At 47.5% G+C, this 20,143-nt stretch overlaps 1 protein-coding gene across 5 annotated transcripts in view; it reads left to right on the top strand.

Annotated features, from left to right (window-relative positions):
• PLXNA3 (plexin A3) overlaps positions 1–20,143 on the top strand; it is a 74,472-nt gene that overhangs the window by 19,845 nt on the left and 34,484 nt on the right. For all 5 annotated transcript variants that reach the window (XM_035140304.2, XM_035140301.2, XM_035140303.2 and 2 more), the window contains exons 6-10: positions 1,396–1,519; positions 5,010–5,160; positions 6,951–7,050; positions 9,760–9,874; positions 12,360–12,560. In XM_035140304.2, coding sequence (XP_034996195.2) covers positions 1,396–1,519; positions 5,010–5,160; positions 6,951–7,050; positions 9,760–9,874; positions 12,360–12,560 — 691 coding nt within the window. The remainder of the gene's footprint in view (positions 1–1,395; positions 1,520–5,009; positions 5,161–6,950; positions 7,051–9,759; positions 9,875–12,359; positions 12,561–20,143) is intronic.

Genomic DNA, 20,143 nt, shown 5'->3' with positions numbered 1-20,143 from the left:
GGGGTTTGGGGAGGGGGGAGAGGGGGAAGAAGAAGAAGAAGAAGATAGCAGCGGTTGTCCCTCCAAGAGAGTGGGAGGGGGTGGGTTTTCTTTCCTGCTCTCCTCCACTCCCACAACCCGTCACTCGATGTCATATTGAGCAGGGCAGCTGGGGGGGGAGAGCATGGGAGTCTTCTGAGCCCCCCCCCCCAATTGAAAGCAAGCTTGAGTTTCATCCTCCCTGCAGCAACAATGCCTCCTGTCTCTCCCGCATTTTATATCCCACCACCCTGCAGGAGGCAGAGTGGAGCTGGGGGGGGGGGATGGAGCAGAGGCCAACCCCACCCTGCCAGCCACTGCTGTGTCTCTGCTAGCAGATATTTTCCTACTTTCTTTGCCCTCCCTCTTTCCTCCCAATTCCCTATCACTGCCTCAGCACCTGGCACAGCAACTTGCACCTTCTAGCTTAATATAGAATTAAGTGATAATGCTTGGAGGGGGGTGAAGAAAGAGTGAGAACGGAGGTGACACCCCCCCCCCCACACACACAGTAGTATTGGGTTTGGGGAGTGGAGAGGGAGAGGAAAGGAGAGAGAGAAAGTACGGTAGTAGTCGGAGCTGCTGATTCTCTTAGGGCTGCTCCTCCACTTCTGAGCCAATTCTTTCCCTCCACTTTCAATCCTGTGCTCTCTGAATCAGCCACAGAGGGAGTTAGGAGAGGGCTGGGGCTGAAGGGCAGAAAATACCTCTTTCCACACTACCCAGCATGGTCTCTCTCTTCCTTGACTATGAGGTTGGCTGGCTGGCTTGCTTGCTTGCTTCACTCTCCCGCCTGCCAACCCTTGGAGGAGGGGGGCAGCATTTCATTCTAGCCTCCCCGAGCCCCTTTGGGAGGAAGGGCGGGATATAAATCTAATAAACAAACAAACAAACAAACAAACAAACCCTTCCTCAAGGCAGGCATCTCCATCCCCAGCTCCCCAAGCTCCTTTGGTTCCCTCCAGCACTGACAAGCCTAACAAGCCTCCAGGGCCCTGGAGCGGAAGCAGTAGCTTCCTCCGCCCCCCGCCCCCCAACACACCTGAACTGCACACCTAACACACCTGAACTGCTGAGCCTTCTCTGGCTTCTGTTTCCACCCCATCTCCTCTGCCAACTTTCCCCCTGCCAAAAGCTCCTTCCGTGTGTGCTGCTTTCCGTTGCCAGATCAGGAGACAGTCTGGTCCACTGAGTGCCTTGAAAAGAAGTTCTGTTCCTCTACCGGTAGTAGCGGGTCCCTGTGACCTTTGTCCCCACCCCAGTCCCATTGGTGGCAGCAGTGGCCGAAGGCTATGGAGAGGGGCAGAATGCGAGGCTGTGAAATTATCCTTTGCTTTCCCCTCCTCCCCAAGCTGCCTTGTTTCTGTTGCCGCTCAGGTGTTGCAGAGAGAGCGAGTGTCCCCGCGCTGCAGAGCCTCACCGTTTCACAGCATCTCTGACTCAATGTGTGCGGCTGCTTGTTGAGCCCAACAACATCTCGGTGACAGAGCCTAGCATTGTGGTGAGTCCTGTGTACACCCCTTGCGCCCGCCTGGACTTTTGGCTTTCAGTTCTCCCGCGTTTCTTTGGCAAGGAACCTCTTGTGTGTTTGCAAGTGGTGAAGCGGGAAGGTATTTGTAAGGGGGAGGGCTTATAGGGAACAGCCCCCCCTCATCAGGAGCAGCCCATCTCCCAGCAGTAATGAAAGCGAAGGGTCGGAAGGGGAAGGTCAGGAGACGGAGAGGGAGTGACAGAGCTTTGGCAACATCCAAGAGCCACTGCTCCTCATGCAGGAAGAGAGGGAAGAGGAAAGAGAGGATGGGACTCAGACGGGCCTCAGACCTTCCCCCCCCCCCGACGGAACTAAGGAGGAGGAGACAGGGGAGGAGGTTCGCAGTCCTGCGACTCTTATGTTGGTCCAGATCATGAAAGGGGGCAGTGCCAGATTTTGTTTCGGACTGATGAGACATGAAACCAGCAGCTCACTTCACTGTAAATAATGTGCACTAATAAAAACTTCTGAAAGACAAGCATGCAGAGGGTCGTTACTCAAGAGTAGTTGCAACCCTGACAGTATTGATCCTGCTCCTCTTTCTGAGGAGGGGTCCTTTCCTCAGGCTAGTGTTCTCTGGATAATATATGCCGCAGTGACACGTACCTGAGCTACATCCCATTTCGATTGCTGTAACCTGCTCTATGTGAGAATCTCTTTGAAAAGTGCTAAGAAACTCCCAGTTGGCCCCAAAAGCTACAACTAGATTGTTGACCAGAGCTGGTTAGAGGGAGCAGACCCTCCCCTTGTTCTACAACAGCTCCAGTGCCTAGCAGTCTGTTTCCAGGCACAATTCAAAGTGCTGGCTAGGACCTGTAAAGCCCTTCACAGTTTAGGCCCAAGATACCCGAAAGGCTGCATTCCCTCATATGAACCTGCCCAGGATTTGAGATCTTTGGGGGAGGCCCTCCTCTTGGTCCTGCCACCCTCACAGGCACGCTTGGTGGGGATGCGGGACGGGGCCTTCTGGGTGGTGGCTGCACTCAGACAAGTTTGGAACTCGCTCCTTAGAGAAGCTAGACTGGCTCCCTCCTTGTTGTCTTCCATGGGCAGGTGAAGACCTTGTTTCAACAGGCTTTAGAGAACTGATTGCTTTTAATGAGGGGGCTAGCGCTGTGCTATTTTTGTTGTGCTTATCTGTATGTTATATATGTTTAATTTTTTTAAAAAAATTATTCCCCCGCCCTATGTTTTTTTGCTGTTCTTATTTTATCTGTAAACTGCCTTGAGTTCCTGTTAGGGGAAAAGGTGGGGTATAAATAAATAAATAAATATATATATATATAATAATGATAATATTATTATTATATGTCGGCCTGCTTTCTCTGAATCATATATCCTCCTCCGTTTATCTTTGTTCTTTGCCATTTGAATCCCAGTGTCCTGAAATCACCTGGACCTCTGCAAAGGGGACTTTGACATACACACAAAGTGTGGGTGGGTGTGTCCGTGGACAAAACCATATTTGCCAGGTCCTCCTCTCCTTTTAGCCACTTCTCAACTACAGTTGGATAATTGATCTATAAAGTTAATGAAGGCCCCCTTTTTAACATTTCCCCCCCTGCCAAAGTGGGGAGTCACAGCCACCCTATATGAGTGTACTGTTCTTACTGGGCTCCCGAGTAAACAGGGAACTGGCTGGCAGGAATCGAGCAGCACCTACTGCAAGCAAGCAGAGCCTACAACAAAGGGTCGGGCAAGAGGCAAAGTCAGAGCAGTCTGTGGTCAGGTTTGGCAGAGGCAGGAGACGGGACAGCAGGCAGAGTGCAGCGCTGCTATGCAGACGTTGTTCCAGCAGCTCTCCCAGCCCAGCACTGTGGGGTTTAAGCTAACCTCATTTGGCTCCTACCAACTCCCTCCTCTCCAGAGGCCTCCTTGAGAGGAGGGTCTTGCTGCTGAGGAGACCTTTACTCCTAAGTTGTCCTTGCCTGGAGGGGCACTTATTCAGATGGCCCATGTCCATCTTGGTCTTGGGACCTGTTTGGCCTCGATGTCAGAGGCTGAACTCACACTGGGTGCAGATGGCCCCACCTCAGCCTCACATCACAATCCTGGCTCTCCCCCCCCCCCTATGGAGCCTGAATGCGCCTGCCAGGCTTCTTTTAAGACTGGGTCCTCTGACGATGGCTCCCCTGACTGGACCATGGGAAAGAATGCCTCCATGACATCTCTTTGAATGTGACTGTAGAACCCACAGTGTAGTCACCCCTAATTCTAATTAGAATATAGAAAATTATGTTGCCTGCCTTTTTCTTTTGTGTAGGCAACAGGTTAGTACAGGCCAAAATTCGGCCCTCCAGATGTTTTGGACTACAATTCCCATCTTCTCCGACCACTGGTCCTTTTAGCTAGGGATCATGGGAGTTGTAGGCCAAAACATCTGGAGAGCCGCAGTTTGGGGATGCCTGGGTTAGTATGTTAATTCTTATGGAACAATGTAAATACTAGGCTCAATTTCCTAGCCTGGAGTTGTACTCACATCGCCCTTTGAAGACAGTCATCAGGCAGTCTGCTGGCAATTTTTTTTCTTTTATGACTCGCCAACTACATAGAATTATTTGCAAACTGCACCGGTAAACTAGCTTAATTGGCTGAGCCCCACAACTGATGTTGTGTGGCTTAATTACCACTTTCCTTCACCATTCCAAGCTCTGATACCAGCTGTTCAGGCTTGTACCCGAGACACTCTGTGCTTTATGCCTATTGGGGCCAAGGCCGTGTGGCTGCTGGAACTGCAGAACATGGTATTGGCCATACAATCCAGATTCATAAGGACCTTAGCTTTATTTTAATTTATTTGTTTAAGGAAGCATGTTTCTAGCCCTTATGCTTGCCAAGATATGCTTGAAAGGGAGTGATGTGACACCTAGTGGCATCTCAGAAGCCAGGCGAGTCACTGAATAAGGTTTCCAGCAGTTGGAGGGCAGGCCTTCAATGCCCTGCAGAGCTTCTTGCTTTGTGCCACCCAACCCAGCCCATAGAAACAAAACTAATTTTTGCAAAATAGTAACGTTTGCAGAAAGCGTTATGCGAACTAAGATAATTAGACATGGAAATTTCTTCTTCACCTCTATAATTTATGCATGCTGCAGAGTTTATCTTGTGGCATAAAATGTGTCAGGGGGCATGTAGAGCACAGGTCGCCAGTGCAACGCATGCACCCACAGAAGGTTTTCTTGGCACCCAGAAAATCTCTTTCCCCTCTCCTGCCCTGCTGAAATTCGGCTTGAATGAAGCATTCTGTTTTAGCCAATAAACAGGGGACAGAGTGTCCTCAATTGCAGTGTGTGCCCATGGCAGTTTATCCAGTTTGAAAATGTGCTCATGGGCTGAAAGGTTTGGTGACCCCTAGTGTAGAGGGACACACACACACACACGGTGCCCTACTCCTTCCCTTTCATATAATTCCCAAACATTTTAATCTGTCTAGTGACTGTCCTCTCTTGGGCTCTGTTTCCAGCTTCAGCTTACTGTCCACAATGCCCCAGACCTGACGGCCGGTGTGATCTGCTCCTTTGAGAGCCTTGGAGAGAGCGAGGGGCAACTGCAGGTGGACGGAGGGATCCAGTGCCTTTCTCCTACATTGAGGGATGAGCCCCCTGGGGAATACGGTGAGCGCTTGGAGGTGGGGAGGGAAAGCTGGTGAGGCACAGTGGTTCTAAGAGACTGAGCTATGAGCTGGGAGGAAGTTTCTAACCTGCATAAACATGCTGCCTAGGTTTGTTTTTGTTTTCTTACACATTTTTTGTTCTTATTTTGTATTTTTAGGTTGTGAACTACCCCATGATTTTTGGATGAAAGGCAGTACAAAAAATTAAATAATAATAATAACAACAACAGGTGGCTATGGAGTAGCCACACTCTATCCTAGCCCCTGACTCCCCACCCTTTCTCACTGTGATATGCAGTAACACTGACCTGCTTTACAAGGCACATCCACACAAGACATTTAAAGCATTCTTGTAAAGGTAAAGGTAAAGGACCACTGTCAGTTAAGTCCAGTCGCAGACGACTTGGGGGTTGCGGTGCTCATCTCACTTTACAGGCCGAGGGAGCAGACGTTTGTCCATAGACAGTTTTTCCAGGTCATGTGGCCAGCATAACTAAGCCGCTTCTGGCGCAACGGAAAACCGAAACCAGAGCAGTGCATGGAAACGCTGTTTACCTTTCCGCCAGAGCGGTACCTATTTATCTACTTGCACTTTTGGGCGTGCTTTCGAACTGCTAGGTTGGCAGGAGCTGGGACCGAGCAACGGGAGCTCACCCTGTCGCGGGAATTCAAACCACCAACCTTCTGATCGGCAAGCCCTAGGCTCTGTGGTTTAGACCACAGCGCCACACGCATTCTTATACCACCTTAAATAGTCATGGCTTCCCCCAAGTTTGCAAAGAAGAAGAAGAAGAAGAAGAAGAAGAAGAGTTTGGATTTGATATCCCGCTTTATCACTACCCGAAGGAGTCTCAAAGCGGCTAACAATCTCCTTTCCCCTCCTCCCCCACAACAAACACTCTGTGAGGTGAGTGGGGCCGAGAGACTTCAAAGAAGTGTGACTAGCCCAAGGTCACCCAGCAGCTGCATGTGGAGGAGCGGAGACGCGAACCCAGTCCCCCAGATTACGAGTCTACAGCTCTTAACCACTACACCACACTGGCCAGATAAGTTTGGGAACCTCTGATTTACAGAGTGTCACCAGAGTACATGATGCTGAACACAATAACATCAGTAGTGGTGGGAGTTGTTAGGAGACCATATTCCCTGCAGAGCTACAGCTTCCAGAGTTCCTTGGGAAGAGTGACTGATTGTTAAATCACTCTACGAATTGTAGCTCTGTGAGGGAAATCGGGGTCTCCTGACAGCTCTCAACACCGTTAATGAATCACTGGATTCTTTGGGGGAAGCTATGGCTATTCAAAGTAGTACAAGGGTGCTTTAAATGTATGGTGTGCTTGTGACCACAGTGTCATAATGATTACGACGCTATTTTGTATGTGAAGCACTTCAGAACGTTCAAAGTGCTGCATTTGCTGCTGCTGATAAAATGGAGGGAAGGTTGGGACCCAAACAGCACTTCAGCAGGGGACCCTCTTTAAATCATGCACTTTCACTCATGGGCTGAGCTGTCAAGATCACTCAGTACAGACTGGCAACCACTCTGGTGCTTCCTTTCCCATTTGCAGCTGGAGGTGTTCAGAAAATGGTTAATGAACAGAACTATTCCCTCTCCACCCACAGCCAGACACAAACTTTGTAAATCGGATGCTTATGTGCGGAGAGAGGAGCATCATCTGCTTTCCTAATTTTGAGTGTGTAACTTCAGGTTAATGTAGAATGTGATCTTGCAAACAGATGCTTACTGCTCTCTCTCCTTTCCAACTCCCCACCTACCCAATACCAACTCAGGTGACGTTCGCACTGTTAGACTCCGGCTTCTCTCCAAGGAGACGGGGGTTGAATTCGCCAGCACTAATTTTGTCTTCTACGACTGCAGCCTTCTGCGCACGTGAGTTTTGACACTGGGGCCATAATCTCCCTTCTTCAGACCCCAGACCTGGTCCCAGCTTTGAACAACTGTCCCCTCGCCCCAAGAAAATCCTCCTTAGTCTTGATTTCTTCCCTTTAGGAAGAGCTCTGATCTGGCAAACTAAAGGCTTATCCAGCCAACATCCTCTTGCCCCAAATGGCCACCCAAACGCTAACAGGAGTGCTTAAGTCTTATCTTACCCGTAAAGCACCCATGTTGCATGCCTTTTACTAAGGACGTTTATATGACATTACATTTGTGTTGTAAATTGCCTTGTGGTCTTCTGACGAAGGGCAGTATATAAATTTACTAAATAGTAATAATAATAGTATTCTGCTGGGAGCTGCCCAGAGTGGCTGGGGAAACCCAGCCAGATGAGTGGGGTATAAATAAAATACTACTACTACTACTACTACTACTACTACTAATAATAATAATAATAATAATCTGCATCGTGGGCTAATCTAAAATGGGGTGACCCAGCCAGATGAGTGGGGTATAAATAATAAATTATTATTGTTAAATTATTAACATAATTTGTTTTTATATGTGCTGAAAGCCACCCAGAGTGGCTGGGGAGACCCAGCCAGATGGGCGGGGTAATAATAATAATAATAATAATAATAATAATAATAATACTGTAATAAATGTGAATTTATGGTGAAAAAATAATCAGTGGATCCCCAAATGTATGTTTGGGTTAAAGGTGGGTCCCGGGTCTGAAAACAAGGAAGAAAACTAATGTAAAGGCTGAGTTGTTGTTGCCTTTTCCCTCTTCAGCAAGTGCTTCCCCCCCAGAGGCTTCCTTCCACCATCTTTTACAGCATTGTTTCCTAAAGTGGGTGATACTGCCCCCTGGGGGGCACTGTAATGATCCAGGAGGGGCGGTAGTAGCCTTGGGTGCAATTGGGGGGCATTGAATAAAACTAAGGGAGGTAGAAGCGTAAAGAACGAAGAGAATTTTGAAAAATGATCCGTTGCAGGATGGCGACAGCGCCTCCCCTGGATCCAGCGGGGTTTCCCCCAGGCTTGGCTGGACACTGTTTGGCTTCACCCAGACCCGGGAAGTGGATTGCAGCTTTAGTACAAAGGTTTTTAATTGCATTTCCTTCATCGTATTTGGTGGAACATGGCTTCAGTGTGGTCACAAATATGTTAACTAAAAAAAAAAGAAACTGACTGAAAATAGCTAATCATGGTAATTTAAGAATGCTGCTGACAAAAATAGAGTCCAGTATTAATAAACTGATTGCAGTGCACCAGGTTTAGCCTTCTCATTATGATTACAGTCGTACCTTGGTTTACGAACCGCTCAGGTTGCAAACAGTTCGGGTTACGAACTCCGCAAACCCGGAAGTGTTTTCGGCGCGCGTGCGTCCCGCGCATGCGCAGAAGCGGCGCACTTTGTTTGCGCATGCGCAGAAGCAGCACTCGGTTTGCGACCTTTTCGGGTTACGAACTGCGACCCGGAACGGATCGCGTTCGTAACCCAAGGTACTACTGTATTTTAAATATTATTCGTAATTTTATTTTAATATTATCCTTCGTTATCTAATTTTTTGTGTGTAATGCAAATGTTACTATGGTTGATTTTAATAAATTTATAATTGCAAACTTCAAGGTGTCTTATTTACAACATCTTTTTTTACTATATTGTAGGAAGTAGGTAGAAATATAGATACATTAAAAAAACGCACATTTGTTACTGCATCTTTCTGTTTGTTCAGTTAAAGAAGATAGATTTCCAGGGGAACTCTGAGTAATTATTATTTTTTTATGAAAAGGATGGTGGTAGGCCAGATAAGTTTGGGAACCTCTGATTTACAGAGTGTCACCAGAGTACATGATGCTGAACACAATAACATCACACACACACACACTCTCACACACAGCCCCAAAGAGAGTCAATTCAGAATATTTCTGCAGCCGACAGGCAGGAAGACTTTTTAGGCTTTAGTCCCAGAACTCGTCTTGAATTGGGGCATCTGAACCAACACAAAGTATGTCTAAGCATGTGCAGAGTGCTTTCCCCTTTACCAGGACCCATAACCAGCTCTATTTGCAGCAGGGGTTTGTTGGTGGTGGGTGGGCTCTTTTCAGGCCAGAGGGTGAGAGCGGCTGGGTGAGTCTGGGCCTCGTCCGCCTCTTGTTTTTAGAAACAAAGCGCTGGAGGTGCCTGTGGAGCAGCGCTCGATCTGCCGCCTTGCTTGTCCTTTCTCATGGCTTGGCACACGCTTCCTTCCTTCCTTGTTTCCTCACCCCCACCCCCACCCATTTTAAAATAGGAAGTCACATGCAGTCTCTTGTTTAATTCCGAAGAAGCGCTTTCCTCTCTCGGTTCTGGGGCGCCCAGCCTTATACACCGCCAAGTCCATTTGTGGCAATGGCTTCAGTCAACATTCGCCCCCCGGGCTTGTCTCTGCAGCAAGCAGATGGCTTTGGCAGGACTTTGGGAGCTGATTCAATCAGTGTCCCTCCCCCCCTCCCCTCCTTTCCCATGAACTCCGTATCCTCAAGCAGAACAATGGCAACAGGGAATAAAAGGTCCAGGAAAGAAGGGGGTGGGTGGCTTTTGTGGGGCAGGGTATATGTGGGTGTACACCTGTTGTTGTTGTTGTTGTTCTTGCTTCTTCTTCTGCTGCTGCTGTTTCCCTTTACATTGACTTTTTATTTCCATTCTTCCTGCAGATGCTTGTCGTGTGTGAGCAGCCACTACCCTTGCCACTGGTGTAAATACAGACACACTTGCACCCACAATGTTGCCAAGTGCTTCTTCCTAGAAGGGCGAGTCAACACCACAGAGGTGAGAGCAGTCCTTTAGGTGTTTTCTAAATGTCAGGTAGTTGTTTATCTCCTTGACCTCTGATGAGAGGGCATTCCACAGGGTGGGTGCCACTACCGAAAAGGCCCTCTGCCTGGTTCCCTGTAGCTTTGCTTCTCGCAGTGAGGGAACCGCCAGAAGGCCCTCGGCGCTGGATCTCAGTGTCCTGGCTAAACGATGGGGGTGGAGACGCTCCTTCAGGTATACAGGACTGAGGCCGTTTAGGGCTTTAAAGGTCAGCACCAACACTTTGAATTGTGCTCGGAAACATACTGGGAGCCAATGTAGGTCTCTTAGGACCAGTGTTATGTGGTCTCGGCGGCCACTCCCAGTCACCAGTCTAGCTGCCGCATTCTGGATTAATTGCAGTTTCCGGGTCACCTTCAAAGGTAGCCCCACGTAGAGTGCATTGCAGTAGTCCAAGCGGGAGATAACTAGAGCATGCACCACTCTGGTGAGACAGTCTGCGGGCAGGTAGGGTCTCAGCCTGCGTACCAGATGGAGCTGATAGACAGCTGCCCTGACACAGAATTGACCTGGGCCTCCATGGACAGCTGTGAGTCCAAAATGACTCCCAGGCTGCGCACCTGGTCCTTCAGGGGCACAGTGACGCCATTCAGGACCAGGGAGTCCCCCACACCCGCCCGCCCCTGTCCCCCAAGAACAGTACTTCTGTCTTGTCAGGATTCAACCTCAATCTGTTAGCCGCCATCCATCCTCCAACCGCCTCCAGGCACTCACACAGGACCTTCACCGCCTTCACTGGTTCTGATTGGACACGTATGGAGATGCAGGCAGAGTTTTACATTCATTAAAAAACCACCCAGCTCTCCCAACAACGTTGTAATATTTTGGAGTTTTGCAGAATTCAGAGTGTATTGCTTGGGGTGGTGCAGGCAGAAAAAAAAGAAGGAATAAGAGTTGTGAGGTGGGACAGAAAGATAAAGCTCCCCGCTCCCTCAGCAAGAGAACATATCTTCAGATGACATGAGCTCTAGAAATTTTATTTGAAATGTGAACAGAGAGCTGAGATTTGTGGAAGTCTAGATTGTCTTTAGGCTGTTTCCTGTGTTGTAGCATGCAAGCGAAGAGCTGTTCTTCCTTGGATGTTTGTAAGCAGACGTTGGATGGCTACCTGCCATGGATGCTTTAGCTGGGGGTTGGACTAGATGACCATTGGGGTCCCTCCCAATTCTATGATTCTGCCATGGGATCTTTGGTACGAATGCACTTTCCCACAGACCAGGGAATCCCAAGCAATCGGAGGAAAGTCATCAGGTGGCAGATTGACAGCATTGGCAGCCGATAATAGCACTAAAGTGCCTGTGGTGGTGGTGGGGGTCTGGATCAATGTTGGTGGGGGGCAGGAAGGACCAGGGTAAATTTGCTGGTAGTGGGGCCAGTCGCTCATAATCAATCGTCTGGCCCAGGCGGCGGGATCAATAGACCTAGAGACGCCCGGGGCTCTTTGTGGGTAGGTAATTGATAGCAGCTCCCTTTGAGGGGCCAGCGTTCGGGTTGCGGTTGGATGTGGTGGCTGGAGGTGGGAGTGGCCTGGACAGCAATCTCAGAGGCTCTGGGAAGCAGAGCATTCATTGCAACTGTTGGGGTTGAATTAGCACTGGCAAAACGACCTGTGTGTGTGTGTGTGTGTGTGTGTGTGTGTGCATGCTGCACACTATAATTGAGCAAGAGAGCAGAGAGGGAACTTGGCGCTTCGCTCTTCTCTACCTTTTGTCTTGACCCCATTGTCTTCGGTCTGGACAGGAAGTTGCACCCAGGGCTTGATTGTTCTCCAGGTCAGGACCACATTTCCTCTATTGCTTCCTGGCGTCACTGCCACCCCCCCCAACCTCCCTGCTAGCCATGTAAACAGAGCAGCAAGCCTCCCCCTCCCCACCTTTCCTTTGGTACCAAGGAGCAATTAACTAGACTCTGGTTTCCATGGCAACTCAGAGCGCCCAGCAGGCTCTTTCATCTCCATCTTTCTCCGGCGGCTGCCCCAGGCAAGAGGAGGAGATGGAAGCCAGACTCCTGGGTTTTATCCTGTGCTCGGGACAGGGGTCTCTGGGGGTGGGAGAGGTCATATTTTGGGGGTGGGGGCAGAAAGAGCCTCAGTTCTCGTGGTGGAAAGGGTATGGAGCCAAGGTTGCGCCCCTAGTAATACTTGGGAATCAGTGGAATGGTAAACCAGTGGGCTTACTTGTAAGTAAGCCTGCCTGGAGTAGGCTGGGGGGGGCTTGGTTCAGAGGCAGCTAATGGGCCGGTTAAGCGACCCTCATGGGCTGCTTCCAGCCCAGGGGCCTTAGGTTGCCGACCTCTGATTTAGACCCATATATCTCCTCTGCTTTCAGTCCTGCACTGACAATGTTCAAAAGTGCATGGAAACAGTACAAGAAGGTGTGTGTGTGTCAGTCAGTGTGTCATTTTTAATACCACATGCAAATGCCTTGCCTCTCTCCTGTAGGGCTGCCCTGAGCTGCTTCCTGGTGGCGAGATACTGATCCCAGTGGGGGTGTTGCAACCCATTACCCTGCGTGCCAAGAACCTTCCTCAGCCTCAGTCAGGACAGAAGAACTACGAGTGCGTCCTGGGCATCCAAGGCCGGCAGCAGAGAGTCCCAGCCGTGCGCTTCAATTCAAGCAGTGTGCAGTGCCAAAACACCTCGGTGAGACAGACGCACATTTTACGCCTGTATTTTGAATACTTCTTTCCCTTGTCCCCCAGCATTCTGCAGAAATGAAGGCTGGAAACATTGTACTGTAATGGAAAAAGGAGATTCAGTTGCTCGCTGTTCTGGGGCTGCCCCCGGTTTTTCTTCCCTGTGCTTCACTTCCCCTGCTTCTTAACAGTTGTAAAATGCCTCCTTGCGCATCTGTGGCACAATTTGCACACATGTTTTAAGGGCAAGGACCAGAACCCATCCCAGCTAATGATGTTCCAGTGGTTGGAGTGTTGGGTTCAAGTCTTTGCTGTTGACTTGTTTTGACACGCCATCAAATGGCTAACTTTCTTGGCCTCAGTTGTCTGTTTGTATTATGGTAATAGTAACCTAATTAACAGTATTGTACTCCTGTAATGATGAATAAGTTTCAAAACACAAAGCGCTCTGTACACTGAGCGTTAGATTGCTTACGTTTTTTGCACATGCGCTTTAGCACGCTCCCAAAATAAAAGAAGCATCCCTCTTTTTTATTATTATTTTTAAAAGACAGTAACTCTCTCCTTTGTGAACCCCCGTACCATCCCTGGCCATTGGCTATGTTGGCAGGAGATGAAGAGAGTTGGAGTCTAACATCTGGAGGGCCACAGGCTCGCCATCCTGCTCTCGCCCTGTGAGTAGAGTTGCCCAAACCCATGTATGTTCAGTGAGGCAGGAAGGTTTGCCAGTGAAACCAAATCAGGGTGAACTCCCCACAAAATTTAACAAAATGGGCTGCAAGCAGAACTGCACTTTAGGGTAAGTAACTAGAGAAATGCGTGTTGGGTCAAAATAAGTAAATAAAATATAACCACATAAACGATGATGGGCTAAACTGTGAGTATCTAGGAAAGAGATTTAAAATCACAGTGGGGAAATGTACTTAATACTTCAATGTAGTGTACCGAAATAGGGGGAAGGCTAATTCCATGTTAAGAACTGGCAAAGGGACTGAAAATAATTCTGCAGCTACTGTAGTATACTGTGTGGAGTTATCACTCCATCTGAAAAAAGGACATCATGCATCTGGAAAAGGTTGAGAAAGGAAAGCACAAAACGAAAGGGGATTTACACAAGGGCTTTATAAACCATAAAGCGGTTGGATAGCAAGATTTCCCTTTTTGCTCTCAAATAATTTTAGAACCCAATTTTAGAAATTTAGGGCATTGTCAGCATTTGAGCATTATTTAGTTGTTGGTCCATTTTCCTCTCTTTGAATTAGACTGTAGTAGTTCATACCTGCACTTACTTGAATTTGTATATTGAGAAGCAACTTTGGTCTTTCCTGTTCATGCCTGTAGGTGTTCTCATTTTTTTGTGTTTGTCCCTGCCTTCTAATTTCTTGATTCTATCATGCCAATTAACTACCATCAGGGCATGTGCGTAGATAGCTGCAAGTATGCTGCTGCTGCTGCTGCTGCTGCTGTTCAAATCCCCAGCAAGAAGTTGCAAAAGCACACAGGCAGTTGTAAATTCTCAGTGCACACTTCTATTGTACCCTGGGTTTTATTTTGAAAATCTGAGGGATCAAAAGAAATAGCCTTAGCCCCGTGTGTGTGTGTGTGTGTGTGTGCGTGTGCGTGTGTGCGGCTGCTTTGTCCTCTGTTCAAGAGTGCACTGAAAGTAGTTACAAGCACAGCTGGAAAAGACTCGAAAACATTGAGGCAGTAGTAGGCATGGAAAGGGGAACAGAGAATGATTATTGATCCACCCACCCAAACCATCAGAAGGAATAATCTGCAACCCAAGTGAAACAGTTTGGAGCCCAGTTTTCCCCAACTTGCCAGATTTTCCCTGATTGAGTAAGCCGAAATTTTACAGGTGGAAGGCATTGAGAATGACATTATTTGAGGGTAATGTCAAGTGGACTACACAGATAAACAGCTGCAAGAACATACTACGCCCTGAGTGTGTAGAAAGTGGGGGTGGGGGGTGAGTGAGGGAGACTGTTTCCTCCTCCTCGTGTAATACTGGAATTCAGGGTAATCCAATGAAATAGATGGACAGTGAATTCAGGACAAACAGAAGGAATTGTTTCTTTGTGTAATGCATAATTAACTTGTGGAATTTGCTGCCACACGATGTGGTGATAGCAGCTACGTTAAAATGGCTTTGAAAGGGGATTAGGGAGACTTATCCTCCATGAATTTATCAATGGCCACTGAATGACAGTTGCTGGGAGCAACTGCACAGGAGGGCTATTACTTCCACGCTCTGCTCGTAAGCTTCCCATAAGTTGTACCACTGTGGGGATGCTGGTGCTGGGCTAAATCAAGATGCTGGACCTTTAGTCTAATCCAGCAGGGCTTTTGCCTCTTGAGTGCCAGGTGATGGATGCAATCGAAAGGGGAGAACTCTTGCTTTCAGTGCCTAATGAGCTGCTGCCCTCATGGAGTGCCTTGGAACTCCCAGAGGCATCTGCCTGGCTGGCTGGCCGGCCGGCCACTGTTGAGTAGTTCCTGTGTTGTGAGATTTGGAAGTGTAAAATCTAAAGGAATAATTATTTGAACTAGCTATACTAAAAGAGTGAAGAGAAGCATGCAGATTTATCAATCCTTAGCTTTGTAGGACCCACTTCCAATGCTGGCCAGAGTTAGGCCCACCACCCTCAGCATTGCTTCCTTATCAAAACTGGCTGTGTATATGTGGGGCTTCCGCTGGATGCTCCACCGAGGTTTCCCTCTGCTGTTCATAACCTAATACTGCACTCTGTAATCCGTTCCCCAAGGCTATTATTAACAAAGGGTGGTCCCCCCCCCACACACATATTGGACCATTTGTCTTCCACAACAATTGGGAGTGGAATATTGGCAAATTTGGGTGACTGGGCAAATTGGAAGAACGTTCCCAATGGGTGAGGGCTTACCCTATAGATGATTGAGTCCCATATTACAAAAGAGGCATTGGCGGGCTGGGCTTCTGAGGGCAGGGGAGCTATTGGTTGAAGCAGTGGCAAAGCTTAAACAAACAAACAAATTCTTGGCCACTTCATGCTTAAGGTAAACCCACCCAGCTGAAAGTTCTGGATTTTTACCTGTCCCAAAGATGAATGCCATCTTTGGGGTAGTGTTTGTGTTTTGCCCCAACACCCTGAAAGTAACAAAAACATCTGGGCCGAATGCTTCAGCCCAGGCTTCCTATTAATGATTTTGGTCTGCAAAGAGGGTCAAGGGAATTCTGGCTGCTGTGTGATGGAAACAGGTTAAGCATCTTCCTTTTTTCACTGCTGCTTCTTGGGGTCTAGCTACTCCTCTTTCCCCCCTAGCTGCTGCACCTTTCCTATCGAGGACCACCCAAGTTCCCATATCAACATGCCCTTGAGTCTGAGATGGCTGAAATGCAATGCTTAAAGTTGACCCATGGAGAAGGAGCTGTCATCTAAGACTTGATCTAAGACTATACTCAGTCTGCCCTTTTTGCCTGCCTTTTTATTTGGCATTCTTTCAGGGGGTGGCTCTGCTAGTCAGTTTCCTCCTCCTTAGACTTAGTTTTGCCCTTGTAGAACTCGGCAGGGAAGACGATGGCGTCAAAACTAGAATGAGTTGGCTCTGTCTGTCACTGGTGCTATCTCTACCCACTGTTGGTCTCCCTGCCTTCCACCCTACTAGTCTCAGTGGGCACAGGCCAACACAGGTTCTCCCTCCCCTGTTGGAAGTAGTATGCTTCTGAATACCAGTTCGTGGGAATCACAGGTGGGAAGAGAATTGTTGCACTCAGGTTCTGCTAGCAGGTTTTCCATAGGCATCTGGTTGTGATGAATGGGATGTTGGACTAGATGGGCTGTTGGCCATCAGGGCTCTTATGTTCTTACAAAGGACCAACCTGGCTTGCATTTCCAATCCAGATGAGGCAAGCTCATCTCCTAGAATCTTGTTTCAGTATCAAAAGGAGGTCAAATAGGAGGATTTATTGTAGTCTATAAGTGTTCCATCTTCCACTTCAGGTTCATGTATTGCAGAGCCTTCATTCTGAGTGTTTGTTGGGTAGGTGGGACACTACAAAGGTTCTATTAGTGTACTGACCACCCAACATGCTGCCTGATATTTGCCTTGCCTGATTTGAAGGACTTTTAGTGGTGAGGCTCAGGACCTTATGGCAACCATGAGAACCACCAGGCTATTCCCAGAATGTTTCGTACCCAATTCATTTGATATTCTTCCTGTGATGTTCTTTGTTGAGGGTGAACTGATAGCGGTCCTTGGGTTGAGGGATTCCTTGGCTGTTTCCCAGTGCATGGGCAGATCACTACCTGGTGGTGACTCCAGTCCTCTGCAAGAGTGGAGTGAGAATGGGGGCAAGTAGGTTGAGCCAACTCCAAAAGCTGATGAATCCAAGCAGTTTCCTGACAGCCATTCTCCTGGAATACAGAGGAGGTTGGGGTGATGAAGCAATAGGGATGCTCGCTGGAATGTGAGTGGAGAGGAACTTGGAATAAGACTGAACAAATCCAGGCTACAGCTCATTTTAGAGGCTCCCTCGTGGCAGTGATGGCAGCAAACAAAAACTAATTTTCTGCCACTGTTGTGTCTCTGCTGAGCCATTCTGCAGAGCCGGTGTTGAGTGGACAGAAATCTTCTGCATTTAGGTCCCCAGGGTGATTGTAATGAACCCTTGGTAGCCTGTTGAGATTTATCTGCCAAGCACTTCACCAATAAAAATTGCTCTCATCTTCTCCAACTTAGATGACAGTTTAGATCCAGAGTAAGTGCTAGAAGTTGGGCTTTTAGATTGGAATTTCTAGCGACAGACAGACAGACAAACAAACAATTATTCATCTTATTTCTTCAAATAATCAGGGATTATTTTGTATGTGTTTGTGGGAAAGATCTCCCCCTTTGTTTGCTCTCCTATTGGGTTGCTTCTGTGGGATTTGGCATTTTCTCCTCCTGGTGACTTCTGTTTCTATTAATATTGGCATTTGGCAGGAAACTACCTCACTTCTGCACATTTCATTGTCATGAGATTAGGCTGTCATATATTTTTTTGGTGAGGTTTTACAGTCTTCTTCGCGGTGACTCATACATTTCTGCTGCAGCTGCTGAGGTAGCATTTTCAGCCTGAGGAATGGCGATCAAACTGAGAGGGCTTATATGTGTTTTGCATTTGGGGTTAGGCTCTGATCCCTGCGGTGCTTTGCAGTAAAGGGAGCATGGGCTGGTTTGGTGCCAGGTGTTGAGTACTGTTGGGAAACTGACTTATATCTGATCAGCAGACACTTTTGGGCAGCGGCCACGGCGGGGTGGTGGTGGTAGTATATGTGCACAGAGAATTTCAGGAGGATAGCTTTGGTTTGAAGGTTTATCAGAGTCTGATATCAGATACTGCATCCCATCAGCACAAGGATTCCTCTTGCACTAGGGGACTTGCTCTCTGTCCCCCTATGCAGACCCAGTACCCTGCCCAACTCTGTTCCAGAGGGTTGGAACAGATTTAGGGGCTGCTGGGGGGGGGAGATCAGGAGAAAGGAGCGGACAGAACAAAAACTTGGTGCTATGTTGGGTTTCACCCCAGACTCCAATCTGGATAAAAATTCACAGATACTAATTATAGGTGGTTTTCAAATCTATACATCTATACATCATTTTCATTACATTCTCTTTCAAGGCGGTACATGCTGTAAATTTCAATGCTGAGAAGTTTGAGGTAGACTCAGTGGGGATGCTGAGAGTTAGGCTAGCAGGTGCAGTCCTGCACCCCTTCCACTGTTTATTCCAGCAAAATGGGGGTCTTGGATAATAATAATTTATTATTTATACCCCACCCATCTGGCTCGGTTTCCCCAGCCACTCTGGGCGGCTTCCAACCAAATACTAAAAACAGTACAGCATCAAACATTAAAAACTTCCCTAAACAGGGCCGCCTTCAGTTATCTTCTAAAAGTAAAATAGTTGCTTAGTGCCTTGACATCTGCTGGGAGGGCGTATCCAAATTGTGGCCTTGGTTTTTGAAGGTCCCACCACCTCGGGACATGGTGAATATCTCAGAGCTTTCCCAACGCCAGGTCCACAAGCCAAAATTATTTCTGTAGGAATGGTGAGAATCTACCTATAATTGTTGCAAGTTGGGAACCACCTTCCTTTCCCTCCCCCCCCTTTCCAACTCTCCCCCAAAACTGTAGCATGCTAACTGCATCATTTCATGGCTTGGCTTGCTTGTTTGAGCTAACTTAAGCTATTTGCTCTGCAGGCACCTCACCTGCTCTCAGTATTGGAGTACTATGGAAGTCTGAGGCAGGTAGTGAATGGATGTCCTTTCTTTTGGCTTATTTCAGGGCAGCAAGTCTAGAAGGAATGATTAAATGTGTTTTTGGGTGCTGCTTGGCAGCAAAGGCTTTATCTTCCTTCCCACCTTCCCCTCCACTTAATTAACACTCTTGCGTTTCTATATGTTAAGTGGTATGGAAACACTGATGGAATGGAATGAAGGATTCCACGTTGCTTTTTAATAAGGATTAAAGAGCCTCTTCTTTTGGCCGGGGCAGAAATAAACAGCAGGACTTACTGAAGATCTGTGTTGGCACTTGTTCAGTTTACTTTTAACATGCATTAATGATGTGAGAGAGGATGGACCGACTCTAAAGAGGCTCAAACGGTTGTGCAGGCGATGCAGAATAATTCCAGCTGGCAAAGTACAAAGATGGCTGCAGAGATCTGTCAAAAATAAAAATAAAAGTAAACCAGGTGGCTGAGGAACAAAATGGCTGAGAACACAGAGGGTTGGTATAGCAGCAAAGTTATATATGTGATGCAGGGAAGGTTTTATTTTTCTACATCTGTGGCCCTAGTCAACAAGTTACTTCAACTACTTTGAGAGAAGACTGGGGAGCAACACTTGTTGCCATTCATTGCCTCCATGCCTCTCTCTTACCTCAGGGCAGGCAGTTGTGGGGGCTGGATATGGGGCAAGGGATAGCCCCCATCTCTGGACACCTAATGTTCATTTATTTTATTAAACAAGATTTATATACCACTTATATCAGCAGTAACAAAAAACCATGAGTGGTGCACATAAAGCGATACGGAATTTACATAAGAAAATACCAATAAGATCAACCCTCCAACAAACAAATAAGCATAAAATTGATCAAAATTTAAATTTCAAAAGAAGTGCACACAATAAAATTACATGCCTGAGTGTTGTTGTTTTATTTAGGTGTGTGCTTGTTAGTTTAAAACTAATGTTTTCCCACTGGGGTTAGGAGATTGTATTCAGAAAAATAATCAACATGCTGTAGCTGCCAAAAACTGCCGGAGAATCCTGAGAAAGGGATAAAAAGTATTATGAACACAGTGAAGCAGCCAGAACTTGAATACTGTGCATTTTGCATCCTGGGCAAAATTCCCTTGCTGAACTGCATACCGTATTTTCCTGTGTATAAGACACCCCCATATATAAGACAGCTCCTATTTTTTTTGAACCCCAAATTAAGAAATCAATATTTTAAACTAGGGTTGCCAAAACCATGTTTGGCTGGCTAATGGGGGGGGGGGGGGTAGCAGCAGCAGCAGCAGTAGTGCTTTGGTTGGTGGTGGGTTTTGGTTGGTGGTGGG

The sequence above is a fragment of the Zootoca vivipara genome, chromosome 16 (assembly GCF_963506605.1).
Source record: "Zootoca vivipara chromosome 16, rZooViv1.1, whole genome shotgun sequence".
Classification (NCBI taxonomy): domain Eukaryota; kingdom Metazoa; phylum Chordata; class Lepidosauria; order Squamata; family Lacertidae; genus Zootoca; species Zootoca vivipara.
The sequence above is the reverse complement of the archived record's forward strand: the minus strand, read 5'-3'. Positions and strand labels throughout refer to the sequence as shown.